At 43.4% G+C, this 15,069-nt stretch overlaps 1 protein-coding gene across 4 annotated transcripts in view; it reads left to right on the top strand.

The window, feature by feature from the left end:
- Positions 1-5,027, top strand: part of RAB5B (RAB5B, member RAS oncogene family) — a 29,661-nt gene extending 24,634 nt beyond the window's left edge. For all 4 annotated transcript variants that reach the window (XM_066613915.1, XM_066613916.1, XM_066613918.1 and 1 more), the window contains one exon: positions 973-5,027. In XM_066613915.1, coding sequence (XP_066470012.1) covers positions 973-1,088 — 116 coding nt within the window. In that variant the 3' untranslated portion in view covers positions 1,089-5,027. The remainder of the gene's footprint in view (positions 1-972) is intronic.
- The last annotated feature ends 10,042 nt before the right edge of the window (positions 5,028-15,069 follow it).

A 15,069-nucleotide genomic window follows, 5' to 3' on the forward strand; every position in this document is an offset into this window, starting at 1 on the left:
CATGGTACTATGCACCATTGAACTGTGTTGGAAAGAAGGTAAGATTCTTAAAACTAGTGAAGGCTCTTTCCTGTAAGTCCTAGGGTTACAACCAGCTCTGCCCGTTACAGGTGAAAAGAGTCACTGTCCCCACGTTGGTCACACCCAGTTTGGTGGTAGTAACACTGTGCATCTCTGAGCCTTCCCTCTATCTGTGTGGCTGGCTATGAGGTGACATGCTGTATCCACAGCTGATGAGGAAGTGGAAGCAGGCCTGCATGGATCATCACTCTTCCCAGTTTCATCTGCAGGCATTTCTGCACTTTGGGGCCTCGGTATCTGCGGGGGTTCTGTTCTGGAACCCCCCCAGATACCTGAATCTGTGGATACCAGGGATGCCCCCTGCCCTCTGGAGGTTTTTCTGTGTCCTGCAGAGGCTGTGCGTGCCTACCCATAGCCTCTGTGGGGCTCAGAATGGCTGTTTAAGCAAAAAGGTCACTTCTGGTTTTACAAAAAAACTGAAAGTGATGTCGTAAGCCTTTCAAAGGCATGACGACTGAGCAATCCTCCAGAATGTGGGGGGCATGGGGGGATCACCCTACATCTGTGGTTATATAAAATCTTGGATACCGAGGCCCCCCTTGTATTACATTTTCCCAAAATAACGATTAGATTCTGCAGCAGTTTGATAGGTTGCATAAGGGAGAGAGCTATCCTAATACTAATCACTCTTCTGGCAGTTTGATTATCTGTTTGTCAAGCTAAGTTGGCACTGCTGAATTCCTCATCTGTGAGTAGTACAGATTGCTGGTCTTGCTCTGTCCATCTGGGGAAGTTGATCTACTGTCTTCCCTCCCCCCTCCCCCGGTTCTTTAGAGTTTTTTCAATGCAATCGCAGATGCATTCTCATAGAATTTAACCTCTGGTGGTTATTTTGGGATTAGAGGAGGATTTAGCTGTTCTCTTTTGCTAATGTGTCTTTTTCCCTTCCAGCTAAGAAGCTGCCAAAGAGTGAGACCCAGAGCACAGGCGGTGCCGTGGGTCGGAATCGAGGTGTGGACCTTCATGAGCAGTCCCAGCAGAACAAGAGCCAGTGTTGTAGCAACTAAACAGTGGCATAAAGCAGCCAGCGAGAGATAAGATATAACCTCCATTCCCACCCCACTCCACCACACCTCACCTCCAGTAACAGCATCGGTGCACTTGGAAGCCGGCCCCCTTCCTTCTCCTGAGAGTTCCATTTAACTGCACTTCTAATGCTTCAGAAACCACCACCAGACGTCTGTTACCACCACCCCAAGGAAAGTGGAGATAGACCGACCGGGGACTTAACTTCCAAAAACAAACTCTTCTTCACTTTGTATTATAGGTGCAAATAGCTACCTACTTACTTGGATTTCCCTGCTCTGTTTTTCCCCAGATAATATTCCTTCCCCTCCTTCCCCTACCCTTTGCTCTGATAAAATCTGTGTTCTCAGTCCTATAACATCCACCTTCTGGTCACCTCCACCTCCCTTTTTTTGTTTAATGCTGTGGGAGGGTCACAAGTGAGGAGGGAACGTAATTCTTGTAGATTTATTTTTATGAGTTAATGGATTTTCTCAGAAAATGCTGAATTTTTTTTTTTTGAGGCAGTCCTCCAAGTTCGTTTTTATTTCATTTTTTTCAGTGTTCACAAAAGCTGCAGTGTCCTTAATTATTTTTTCCAGGGCAGCCTTTTGCAGCTGTGTTGGAGAGGGAGATTGTATCTGAACTCTCACTTGTGTCTGGCTAGCTATGACATTAATATGGCCCTAGGTCTCAGTGGTGTGAATACAGGAATCATGTAGTTTGAGAAAACTATTTCATAGACTTTATGTTCATATATGAAATACTTTTCTCAAGCCCTCTGATAATACTTGACCAATGCCTTAGAAGTTTTATTGGCTGGGACAATAGTGGAGGGAGATAACCATCAACATTGATGTATGTGACTAGTGTTCAAGGCTACTGTGTTTCTCTTCTCCTGTCCTGCTGCTATCCTGGTTATTGTCTGCAAGTTGCATTTCAGTTATTGGAATCCCATCAAGGATATGCTGTACTCTGCTCAAAAGATGTGACCAGCTATTTGAAGAAAGAATTTGCAAGGGAGACAGAGCTCTTGGCTTGTGATAGGGGAGCCTTACCTATCTTTTGATAGGTTCTGCCTGAACAGCTCACACCTGGCTGTAACATACTGGATGCACAGCACTGTTCGTTAGTAGAATGTTGTTGCCAAATGGAGAAGGGTCACTGCATCCTTTGCAGGGCTGGGGGAAAAAACTGTTCCTAAGGATGGGGAGTGGTGCAGATTTGACCGAACATTTTGAGCAATGGGGACTGGGATGGGGGGGCTGTAGGGAGAGCAAAGAAACAACTTGCTAGAAGAGAGGGGAAAAAGAAGCTAGTAGGAGGACCAGCACTGTACGTTCTGTACCTTTTTCCCTGCCAGGGAGCACACAGCTCGCCTTGTGACTCCTCCCCCCATCCTTGTGGAATCTCCTTGTGTACAAACTCAATCTTATCCTGTGTAACAGTGTTGAGGTGTTGGTCTGGAGTGGTGGAGCAGTCCCATCTGTCTTCACCAGTTGAACTCCAAGGGCTGTCTAAACTTGAGGACTGTTCGAATTAAACATACTCAGCCCTGTTGTGTTCAGTTTTCTCTGTAAATAGTACAGCACAAATTTGTATGTAAAAAAAAATATATATATCAGGGACCGGGTTCTTGAGGGATTTTTACTTCCCTGCTATTAGCTAAACAAAGTAATAGCTTTTTAAATTTAGCTGTAGATAGTGCTGATCTGTAGGACTCTGCATGCTGCCATCTCTCACCCACCACCTGCTCTTTAGACAGTTATTCAGTATCTTTGCAAATAATGGCTCCTCTCCCAACAGTGGCCTTCATGGGGTCAATAGCACCTTCTCATCTCTCCCTGAACTATTTCCAGACTCTCAATCATCCAAACGGCTTCTAAGATTAAAAAAAAAAAAGACCACTGGCCATATTTGGCTCCAAGTCACCTATTGATCAACAGGGGTATATCATAGGTATAGCCTCATGTCTCCCTTATACAGGCTTTTCATAGTTCTCTGTCCCTGTGGTTTAATGTTGCTGTGGCAGAGTTTGGAACAGATCATGCACATACCTCTTCCCATTATTTCTTCAGCTTTTGTTTCATGGTCTAATTTTGCACCTGTAGTCTAAATAGCCTTAGGCCTGCCTATCTACTCCCACTCAGAAATGCAACTTGGTCATTTCCACCCAAGCAGTCTGTATGTTTAGGACTTAAACATGTTGCTCTTGGCCACTTTTTGTAGTTGTACATTGGAACTGTTATGCACTGTTGTAAACCTGTGGTGTTATTCTGTTGCCTTTGAAATGGCTTTCTAGTGGTGACTGTATTGAACTAGGAGCAAGTAAGGAAGAACCCAGACTGACTTGTCTCCTCAAGTCTGTAGCAAGAATATTCAGAAGCTAAACTGATTTTACATGACAGGTGCTGTAACTTCTTGCGTCATCCATTTGATATGGGTAGAGTTGCCTCTTGAGTTGTAGTTTCCTTCACCACCACTGTGGAGCATTCCAACTCATGATGACATCGGTTGGTAGTAAAGACTAGATTACCTTAGGAGTCCCCAGTACTTTCACATTGTTTAAAACTCTCCACCTCCTCTTGTCTCTTAAGGCAGAGCTCTGTAAGAGAGAATCCTAAAATGTTGCATTTATTGTCAATCTACTTCATTGACTATTCCATGTTTTGTTATGCAGATGTAACTTGACATTTGTAGCCACCCAAGAGGATCTAGGAGTGGAGAATAAGTATACTCTTTCCTTCCAACAAAGCTAAGGTGCTGTTTTGCTCTGTCTGTTGGCTCATGACAAAGCAAAAATAGACTCTGTATTTAAATACAAAAAAACTAATGCTTTTGGTTATTACCCTCAAACATTTTGTTACTGCTTCCTGGCTAGATCCTGGACCAAGTGAGGACACTGCAGCTTTTTCTTTAAAACAGACTCTACTCTTTTCTGATCAGTTTTCTTTTTTGCTTTTGAGAAAGCTCTTACATTGCATTTAAAATAACAATCATGGTAACAGAATTCAACTGCTGATTTACCGATGTATTTAATGTAAGTAAACAAAAAAAATCAGTGTATTAGATGAACTTGCTGCTTTATTGTGATTTGAGAAGTGGCTTGAATGGATCTGAATAGAAGGTTGAGGTCATTTGATTAGCATAATAAGCCCTTTTGTAAGGGGCAAAGGGTTGCCAAGGTGGGCCTGTCCAACCATATGGGTCAATGAGATGGCTGACTGGATCATCTCAGTTGAAGAAATGCCTTCCAAATTACCTAGCAGCCAGCACTTCAATCCACTGGAGTACCTAGGCTCCATATTTTAGATCAGTGAACATGAATTGGTATCCCCTTAATGTCAAGTGTACTGATGGCAAAAATTTTAATTGCCTAGAGCAACAAAAGCAAGTTTTAGCCAGGCCTGTACCTTGAGCCATACCAAAGGGTACATATAGCAAGAAGTGCAAAAGCATCAGACCTGGAAAGTACATCTGGACAAAATCAGTTTAGAAATTGATAAAACTTAGACACAGGTTTGATCCAGTAACACACAAAGTGAGTTGACTGGGCTAGGACACAGAGCTATCCTCCAATATGCTGAAAGAGAATGCAGTCTTGATAGCCGAACCTTACCTATATTTACTTAGCAGTTCCACTTAAGTGAGATATACTCCCACTTAAAGTGTTCATAGGATTTCAACCATAGTTGGCTGTCTTTGGCTGTTTTCTGGAATGTGGTTCCCTGCAGTGTGGGCACGGGAAAATTCCTATTCCCTCATGCTATGGAAATATCTGCCCCAAGTAAACTTGCCTGGAAAAAGAGAAGGTGATTAAAAATGAAATCTAAAAGAGGTCATGGAGTTTCCTTAATGGTGATCTAAGCTCCCAATGTACCCTTCACTCAAAAAGTACTGTGTGTACAATTTGTAAATGAAAATTCTTCCATTCAGCAAAAGTATGCTCAAGAGTTGTCACTTGTTCTGGATAAGGAGTTTAAGCTTCTTCCAAGGGTTCTGGTGGTGAGAAACTGAATGTATATACAGGGATCTAAGCTTTCATGCCAGCACTTTCCAGATGTTTTAGCACCTCAACACTCCTCCTATGAGGTGGGTTGTGATGCAATGCTCTCACACTGCAGAGCCACTTCTAGGTCATGCTGGGTCTGTGACCCACTCCATTGGCCTCTGGTGGACCCCAGAATGCCCTGCGGAAGCAACAGGAAGTGGAAGCAAGTCTCTGGAGGTTCCCAGTAATTTGTGGTGTGAGAGAGCATTGCATTGCGACACATGCTTTAGGAAATGCTGTTTTAGAAAGCGATTCTCAAACACTTTAGCAGTGGGACCCATTTAAAATGACACTCTATTGGAACGCACTTGGCTTTACAAGACATTAAAAAGTGATCTAGAAAGAAATTATTTTTATTTACAAGTTATATTTTATTCACAATGAGGCAGCCCCAATCTATAGCCTCAAGGCTTGAGGGTCTTAGTTATGTGACCTAGCCTTCACTTGCCCCCACTACCTGTCATTGAAAGACTTGGGGGGGGGGGGGGACACACCAGAAAAAAGATGCTCAAACATTTATCTCCCTGTTACACAAACTTGCAAACTGCTGGAGCTCAGCTGTTTGCAGGGCAATTAGCTATCTGATTTTTGAATAACTGCAAGACTTGAGGCAATTAGTTATCTGAACTTTCCATTATCTGTGTTTTCATTGGAGGCTCTGCAGGATCCACCAGAAATCAGGTCATGATCCACCAAGTAGGTCCCAGCCCACAGTTTGGGAAGCACTGGTTTAGAGAACACAACCCAGGACCATACCCACCCTGAACAGGGAAGATTATCTTCTAGCCTTCTGGTGTCAAAACAGAAAAGCCATTGTGTAACCTGGACAATAGTTGATTTCCAGCTCCTTGCTAAGTACAGTGGACCCTAACTTTGCAATCAAATCACTTTGCAGTGGACTTTGCAAAAAAGCAATGCTCACTATACAGTAAGTTAATCACTTTATAATAGGCACACAATTGCCATTAACAGACCTTGTGGGAGACAGATAAGCCAATCTGTGACATTGTGTGTGTGACACACAATTGTGACAAATGCACGCATTTGGTAGCATCTCAGCCAATAGCAGCAATTTTTAACATTGTGCTGTGTGTATGGAAGGAAAGACACAGCCTTATAATTTACTTAATTTATATGAAGGGCACCCAAAGCAGCTTACAAATCCATAAAACCACATTTAAAACAGTAGTTTACAATGTAGCATTAAAATATCATTAAATATTAAAGCAACATTAAAAATAACACAAAACTAGCAGCAATCACCTCTTGAAGGGCAAAGCCTGTAAAATCTAGTCAGCATGGAAATGTTTGACATAAAACCCAGATGTCCAGTATTAAAGAGTCCATGAACTCTGAAGGCTAATTTGAAATGTCTTTTGGCCCTGCCACAAAGCCTAAGGAGGAAGCAGTTCATAGACTGAGAGGGAGGGAGGTCCATAAGGTGGTTGTTCCTGCTAGGTGATGGCATCTGTCAAAGTGCCTTCTTGGATTGTTGGAGGGGATGAGCTGGATTATGCAGAAGAAGGCTTCTCAAATACCCTGCTCCCAAGCCAGAAAGAGCTTTAAAAGTCAAAACCAGCATCCTGGATTGGGCCTGGAAATGAATTGGCAGCCAGTGCAGCCACCAGAACAGTGATCCAACAGAGTCGAACCATCTACCTCCAGGAATCACATGGTCTGCCATGTTCTGCACTAGTTATGGCTTCTGAACAGTTTTCAAGGGCACCCCACATAGAGCACATGACAATAGTCTAATCTTGTTTATCACTGTGGCCAGGTCTGCACAATCCAGGTATGGTTACACCTGGTGCACCAACTGAAGCTGGGCAAAGCCCCCCTAACCACAGCTGCTATCTGGGAATCCAGGAGCAACTATGAATCCAGCCAAACCCCCAAGCTGCAGACCTGCTTCTTCAGAGGGAGTGCAACCCCTTTCAGAGCAGGACAGTACTTGTTAGCAACTTAGATTGTGGATTTCTGAACCAGGAGAACCTGTCTTGTCCAGATTTAATAGCTCTCATCAAGGTTTCAGCAGCTTCCAGGCAGCACACCAGGGAACCCAACAGCCACCTTTCTGGTGGAAAGGAGAGAGAGAGAGAGAGAGCTGGGTGTCATCACATATTGATGGCACCTCACTCCAAATCCATGGATGACCTCTCCCAGCCATTTCATGTAGATGTTGGACAGGAGGAGTACAGGACTGAAACCTGTGGCACTCCATACCTCAGTCAACAGCCAGGATGTCAGTCATCCCCCAGCACCACCACCTGGGACATATCTGCCAAGTAATGCCCCGAACCTCCAATTTGGCCAATTAACCCAGGACACCATGACTGATAGTGTCAAAAGTCATTGAGAGATCCAGAAGGACTTGTAACAGGGACACACTCCCCCGTCCAGTCTCTGGAGTAGGTCATCCACCAGCATGACCAAGGTTGTTTCCATCCTCAAGCCTGGCCTGATACTGGATTGAAAGGGATCTAGATAATTTGTGGGATCTAGGTAATTGTGTTTTTTATAATTACAACTTTGTGTACAGTGATAACCATGGCCTTATCAGAAAGAACACTGTAGGCACTTTTTAAAATCTTCATTTTAGAGAGTGTAATAGCATAGTTCTGTTGCAGGGACTTCAATTTATGAGGTTTTGTAATTAATTCCCCCCCCCCCGAAAAATCATTACTGTCAAAATATTATAATGTGAACCAAATACAATAGTGTCTTCACAATGGATTACCATAGTAAGCCGAGGGCCTACTGTGCTCAATACTTTATTTAATTTTTATATACCCTTCTGTTCTTAAAAGCTGCCTTGTCAAAGCATGAGAGCGTTTTCATTAGCTAATGCACGGTGTTCAGATAAGCAACTTAACATTCCTAGTTACCATGATCACTGGATTGCCATGGTTGACATTCTACACAGTGTGTACTCAAAGCCAAAAACACAAATTGCTTCACAACTGGCAGAGTGCTAGGCTGTATTCATTTTTTACCTAGATTTCAAAAAGTGTCCTGCAGCATGATGTTGTATATGGCACTGGTTGCAAGTGCTTGCCCCACAAGAGAGAGATGGAGCAAGAGGACAAACCATTACTGGTCCTCGGAAAATCTTGTTTGGCTGATAGAATTGCTCAAATGGAGAGCTTTGGTTTTAATTCTATGTCGTGGACAGTAGAGGGCATCGCTGAGTAATTTTTTCAGTTTGGGATGACGGTACAATACTTCACAAGGGAATACAGTTCTGTGTATTCCTTTTTCATTTCCTTTTTTTTAAGGGCATGAGGAAATTATTTTAAAAAAGAGGGATGAGGAAGTAAATTGGCCAGTTGACTGCATTTGGTAGATTTTCACTGGAGTCAAGCAAGGTACTTGCTTAATGTCATGTCAGTTGTACGGTAGGGACCTATGTTTGCCTTAAAACAGGGGTGTCCAAACTTTTTTGCAGGAGGGCTGCATCATCTCTCTGACACCGTGTTGGGGGCCAGGGGAAAAAAAATTATTTATATTTCAAATTTGAATACATTTACGTAAATGAATATAGTAGAGATGGAACTTATACAATTGAATGATGGTCTTGCAATAGCTCAAGGCTGGTAAAAGGCCTTGCACAAAGCAAGGCTGGCCTTTCCTTCACAGATGTGAAACAACAAGAAGTGGATGGAGCCCTCATCCCACAGCTCATGTGAGAGGTAAAACAGTCGCGCCCCCCCCCCCACACACAGAGAGCAGTTGATTCGGTCCAATGTGGGCTCCAGCAAGCCTTTAAAGCGCCAGAGACATTGGAGACTGAGGGCTCCCTGTAGGTGGATTGGGAGTCCCCAAGGGCCGAAAGTGGCCCCTGGGCCAGGGTTTGGGCACCCCTGCCTTAAAAGGTAGAATTAGAAACTATTAAGATGTGTCAAGATGTTGGTTTCAAAATGTTAGTACTTACTACAAATAACAAATCCCCATTCCCTGCCATGGTGGAAGCTTTGTTCCATTCTATGTTGGACAATGTTGTTACATAAGTAGCAATAAATGCTGGAATAGTGCATATCTGTTATGGGCAAGAGCTAAACTAGGGATCAGAACAGGTTTAGTAGCTTTCAAACAAGCTTGGCAGGTTCCAGTCTCTGGCTCAAAGGGGTCTGTGGCACTGGGAGTTACTGAAGAAGTTTCAAGTGCCAGTTTTTCCCTATTTAACTCCTGGTCAAATCTCTTCCTTCTTCTCTTCCCCCTGCTCCATTTAAATTTAGGGAATAGCCCTGCAGTCAAAGTTTACCACAAGGATTAATTTCAATATGTATGCATTTTAGGATGACCCCACAGCAACCAAAATTGGAGCATGCATAGGAAAGCCAGTGGAGGCAAAACAAGTTTAAATGCTGTGTTGAACCAGACCTTTGGACTCTTAAGGCAGTGGTTCTCACATTTTTAGCACAGGGACCCACTTTTTAGAATGAAAATCTGTCAGGACCCACTGGAAATGATGTCATGACCAGAAGTGACATCATTAAGCAGGAAAATTTTTAACAATCCTAGGCTGCAATCCTACCCAGGAGTAAGTCCCATTTACTATCATATACACAATAGCCTGTTAAAAGAACAGATCTGTCACACTTCCCCAAATGCAGTCACATACCATAGTAGCATCAAATTTAATATATTAAAAATAAAACATTGAAATGAATGGGGACCGAACTGAAATGGGCTCGCAACCCACCTCATGGGTCCTGATCCACAGTTTAAGAAACACTGCTCTAAGGGGAGTCTTCTCCATTAAGAGGCACAAATATAATTGATGTTGCATGTATATAGCTTGTGTTCCGAGAAAGCTCCAATCTCAGCATAACTTTCTTGGAATTAATACTTCTATTATAGTGTCAGTTCTTGTAATTAAACTCCTAGGCACTCTTTCTGACAAATGACATTCAGGCAATTAATAAATATAAATACTTACCCATGTTTCTCTACGTGTGTGTTTGAGATTAGCTAATTGAGATTTCTAATCTGATTTTATACAGTACAGTATATATTTTTGAATTCCCATTTAGTTCAACAAGATGTCCACCACAGATCCGTTTATGGGATTGCAAGCAAAGACCCAACACTGTGTTGGGATGGAAAACATTTCTCATTAAGGCTTCCATCAGTCCCCTTCTGGTGTTGATTCCCCCCTCTTTTTTGTTTTGTTTGCATAAGTGACATACTTCTTAGGATTGTAGGTGGTCAGTGATCTGAATTTCCCATTTGGATCTCATTCCAGTTAAGGGCCCGTACTAGAGTTCACATGTATAATATTCCTAATTGTTCTGAATTTCCTGAGGAGGTTCAGAGCCTGGCAGCAAACCCCTGATATCTTCTGGTGAGTCTTATACTTACTCAGCTTTTCTTGAATCAGTGGTGTTAACCTGTTCAGTGCAGGAATAGAAAGGATGTCTTTCAGCACCAGCAGCAACAAAGCTGGTTACCAGCTTCCTGGAGGAAAAGGCTGCCTTTACAGGTTCACCTTGTATGTTTTAGGGAACAATCCTGTCTACTCAGAAGTAAGTCCTGTTGTGTTTGATGGGGCTTACTCTCAGGAAAGTGTGGATAGGATTGCAGCCTTACAGCCCAATCCTGAGCTCCTGTAGTATGCGGCTGCGGCAGCCCCCAAAATGGCTGCTGCCGCATCCTACACACCAACTGCAGCCACGGGTGGCACCTCGGGAGAAGGGGACTTTCATCCCCTTCTCCCAGGTAAGGGAAGTAGCCCCACAATGGGGCTACTCAATTCACCGCCAACCAAAAGGTTGGGCACCGAGCCCCACATGAAACTGCCTCCCTCCCTCCCCCCAACCTCTTCCCGCCTCTCCTCATGCCTCCTCCCTGCCCTCTCTCCGCCCTCCGCCAGCCTCCCTGCTCCTCCCCCCACCCCCGCTTACCTTACCGGCGGTCTGTGTGACTGCCTAGCAGAGAAGATGTAATGCAGGCGTAATGCAGAGAAATTCCCTTTTGCTTAAAGAGGAGACTGAAAGATAACTTTCAATAAAAGATTATGGTTTATTACAAAAGAATGAAGGTAAACATAATCCACAAGAAGAACTATATTTCTTGGTCCTAATGCTTGAATCCAGTGTACCTAGCTTTCATGGTGGTTGCGTGTGAAGAGTATTTGGTGCATCTGAGGAAAACAAAAGGAAGGGGGTTGTAGGGAAGGATTTTAGGGGTCCCTGCTATGCCAATCCCAGCTGCCAACTAAAGATGGGGATAGAAGGGGAGAAAAAGGGGGGGAAGAAGGGAAAGAGTTCCAAGCACAAGATAGTTACCTGTCCTGTGGAGCAGTTGGAGGGGGTGGGAGAGCCTTGTGGAGAGGACCCTCTGACACAACACAAATGTGTTGGGCCTTGGAGAGAGAGAGAGAGAGCATGTGAGAGGGCAAGACCTCTCTTATAAGGGGTTTGGAGATAGACTGCACAGGAAGGCAGCTTGATTGCTGGTTGCTTAACTAAATGCTGGGTGCTTGGAGTAATGCTTTCATATGTATACGTTTGAATGGGGATCAGGATGTACTTATCAGTTATCAGCAAAATTCAGTCAGGGGGTGATGGCTGGCTTCCTAGAAGGGGGAACTGAACAAAGACTGTGGAAGACATACAGGATGTAGGTACAACACAATGAATCAGAAACAGAATTTTAACACCAAAAGGCAATTCAAGTTTGCATACAGTAATGTAGGAGATGCTGAGATAGTGATTGGATTAAGACACAAGACTTCCTCCCATACTTTGTGACTGTGGGGGTGGGGGGGTGAGCGGTTGTGTAACAATGAGCTTGACCATTTCCAGGGCTTGACCAAAGTCCTGGAAATGTGGCCTGTATGCTGGGAGAACAGTTTGGCTTGCATGATATTATAGTCCATAATAGCATAACTAGAGATAGAGAAAATCATAGCTAAAAGGCAAAAGGGGGGATTTTCACATAACAGGGCGCCTGTCTAGTGCTGGCCAGTGTTGGGCTAGCACTGGTGCTGGTCCAGTGTTAGGCCTCGCAAACGTGCATAAGGCACGTTTGCGACAGTGCGCGCTAGTGGTAAGCCGGCACGTTGAACCCAGGATTGGGCTCTTAGTCTACTTCAGAACAAAATCTAATCTCCATAAATGTAAGGTTGCACGTAACACAAGGGTCTTTTTTCTCCTCCTTTTAGTTTAATTTAGAACATTGATCCCCCAGGTCTCCAGAACAAATTAAAATCACACAATCAACAGTAAAATCCACCAAAAGCACCAGCAGCAATCTTGAAAACAACCATTAGTATTGTTTCAATGCTTCTCCAGAACTGGATGCTGAAATTCAACAGGAACATTGATAGTTCAGGGAATGGGAATGTTTGACAGTTGATTTCTTTCCCTAATATCCTGAACATATACCACTGAATGCTCACGTGCATTTGGTGATTCGGTCACTGATGCATCTCAGTGGGTTTTGGATATTCACAAAACATGTCTCAGATTGTTAACATTCACTGGAATTTAACAATTAAACTATGCTAAATGGAGAGCTTAGTCACAGCCCTATCCTATGCATGTCTACTCAGAAGTAAGTCCCATTAGAGTCAATGTCGTTTACTCCCAGGAAAGTGTGGATAGGATTGGGCTGTTAGCCCTGTACTTCTGTCAGGTAATCTATATTAACATATAGCCTGTAAACCACTGGTACAACCAGACATGTTCATAACATTTTTGAGGAAGTGGTCTAATTTTATTACCTAGTTGAGAGCATAAAGTGCCTCACAGTACTGAATGTGTGTAAGTCCAGTACATGGAGCTGCATAGTCATGCCTTTATCTTGGAAAAGGATCTTTTTATCTTTCCTAGTCTTCTCGATATCACAGGGCCCATTAGTGCAGCCTATCAATAAGGATATGGTGTCATATTTTATTGTCATTCTCTTAAAAGAGGGAGGTAGCTCCATTTTCCTGAGTCAAAAAAATTCAGAGCCAGTTTCCTGGTTCTGGACCCAGTTTTCATTCACACTGGTTTTATTCTAAAATCAAGATGGTGATTTAATGGCTCTGTAAACAGCTTTGCTAAGACTGGCAAAGGCAGTGACTTCAGATTCCAGCTCTCAGAGTAGGTTGGAATTGTTTGGTTTAAAGAGGGTTGGGGGGGGGGAGGCTGTTTTTTTCAGTAGCTGAATTATCTCAGCCATTACAAAATGGATCCAGCAAGTGTGCTAAAGCTGCAAGCCCTAGGGTTGAGAGGAGGTAAAAATGCCCAGTGGTGTTCTTTGTTGCCACAAGCCACCTCTCGCATGGAAACTGCTCCTCACTGCAGAGCTGTTACAGGAGCTTTAAACAGCTGATTTGGGTTGAGCTTTTAACAGCTGATAGGGTCAGTAACCCCACAGTTTCAAATGAGGTCATGTTATTCCACAGCATTGTATGGTAATATCCAAGCAAATGCTCTGAACTGGCTCCCTGTGCTAGTGTAAGCACTTTGCAGTCATTGGTTATTTGGAGGAGGAGAGGCCTTCATATATGAAGGAGTTGGTGCTATTGGAAGGTAAGTGCACTGGAGCCTTACACTTTACACACACCTGTTCCCAAAAATAAACATAGTGGCATTCAGTGTGACTTAAGTTCCCATCCTATGCATATTTAACTGGCATAAATTCTATGGAAGCCTATTTCTGAGAAAACAAATAGACCAGTGATTCCCAAACTATGAGCCGTGGCTCCCTGGGGAGCCATGGAATCCTGTATAATGTTTAGGATTGTAGCCCAAATGGGGAGCTGTAGCCAATGGCCCAGTAGGTCAACCACCAGTCAAAAAAAATTGGGAACCACTGATATAGACCAGGGATGGGCAAACTTTCAACTTTAGGGACAAGCTGCAACTGCTGAAATTCTCTCTCCTGCACAATTGTTAAAGATCAAGGATCCCTAAAGTTGAATGTTTGCCCACCCCTGATATAGACAATTGTGCTGTTACTCTCAAAGTCTGCCTAGAATTACAGCCTATTCTGCTGGACTTATCTGTGAGTGTGCATTCCATAACTGTTGCGTTAAGCTCAGGTCTGGACTACCTCAGTGCAGTGGCATAGCTAGAGGGGGTGCAAAGCACCAAGTTGTGCAGGGAGCCTCCCCTTCAGAGCCATTCCAGGTGGTGGGAGCAAAAGGGAGGCAAAACCACCTGGAATGGCTCTGTAGGGGAGGCTCTGTGCAAAACTTGATGATTTGCACCCCCTCTTAGCTATGCAACTGCTGCAGTGGCTATGAATTGTTCATGTCAATAAGGACTGTCAGTTCTAAGTTCGGAAATGACAACATCACTTGAAGGCTTGCTTCCTGCTCTAAAGACAACTTCTCCTTCCTTGCTGATGACATAGTTTAAAATTTTGTATATATATTATATGGAGAGAGTGTGTATATATATGTGTGTGTGTGTGTAAACACACACACACACTCTATATGGAGAATGTAGAGAATATGGAGAACACACACACATGCACGTACATACATTCTATATGGAATGAGTGTGTGTATACAGGTTCAACCTTGTTATACACAGATTTGACTCAACACGAATTGCTACTGCAAGTGAGAAGGAATGTGCTGATCTCTGGAGAAGGGGAAAAATGCACCCCTTTAAAATCCACAGTTTAAAAAAATTGCTTTTCTTACTGTAGTAGAGAGACAGTCATGCAAGTGATTACAGGTATAACCTAATTATCCATGGATTTTTCATGCTTGGAAAAATCTATTGATTTTTCTATCTCAACGCAATGAGAAGGGCCCTTTAAATTAAAGGAAAACAGCCATTTAACCATAGCCTCCACCATGGGAGAGAGGGCAGACAGCTGACAATCCATCAATCATTTTCTCTCCAGGCACTTAGAACCCTCCCTTCCCCCTGAGCAAGTCATTATCACCTCCTCCATTAGGGCCTGGAGAGAGACTGATTGCCTCTGTG

Source organism: Tiliqua scincoides, chromosome 2, assembly GCF_035046505.1.
Source record: "Tiliqua scincoides isolate rTilSci1 chromosome 2, rTilSci1.hap2, whole genome shotgun sequence".
Classification (NCBI taxonomy): domain Eukaryota; kingdom Metazoa; phylum Chordata; class Lepidosauria; order Squamata; family Scincidae; genus Tiliqua; species Tiliqua scincoides.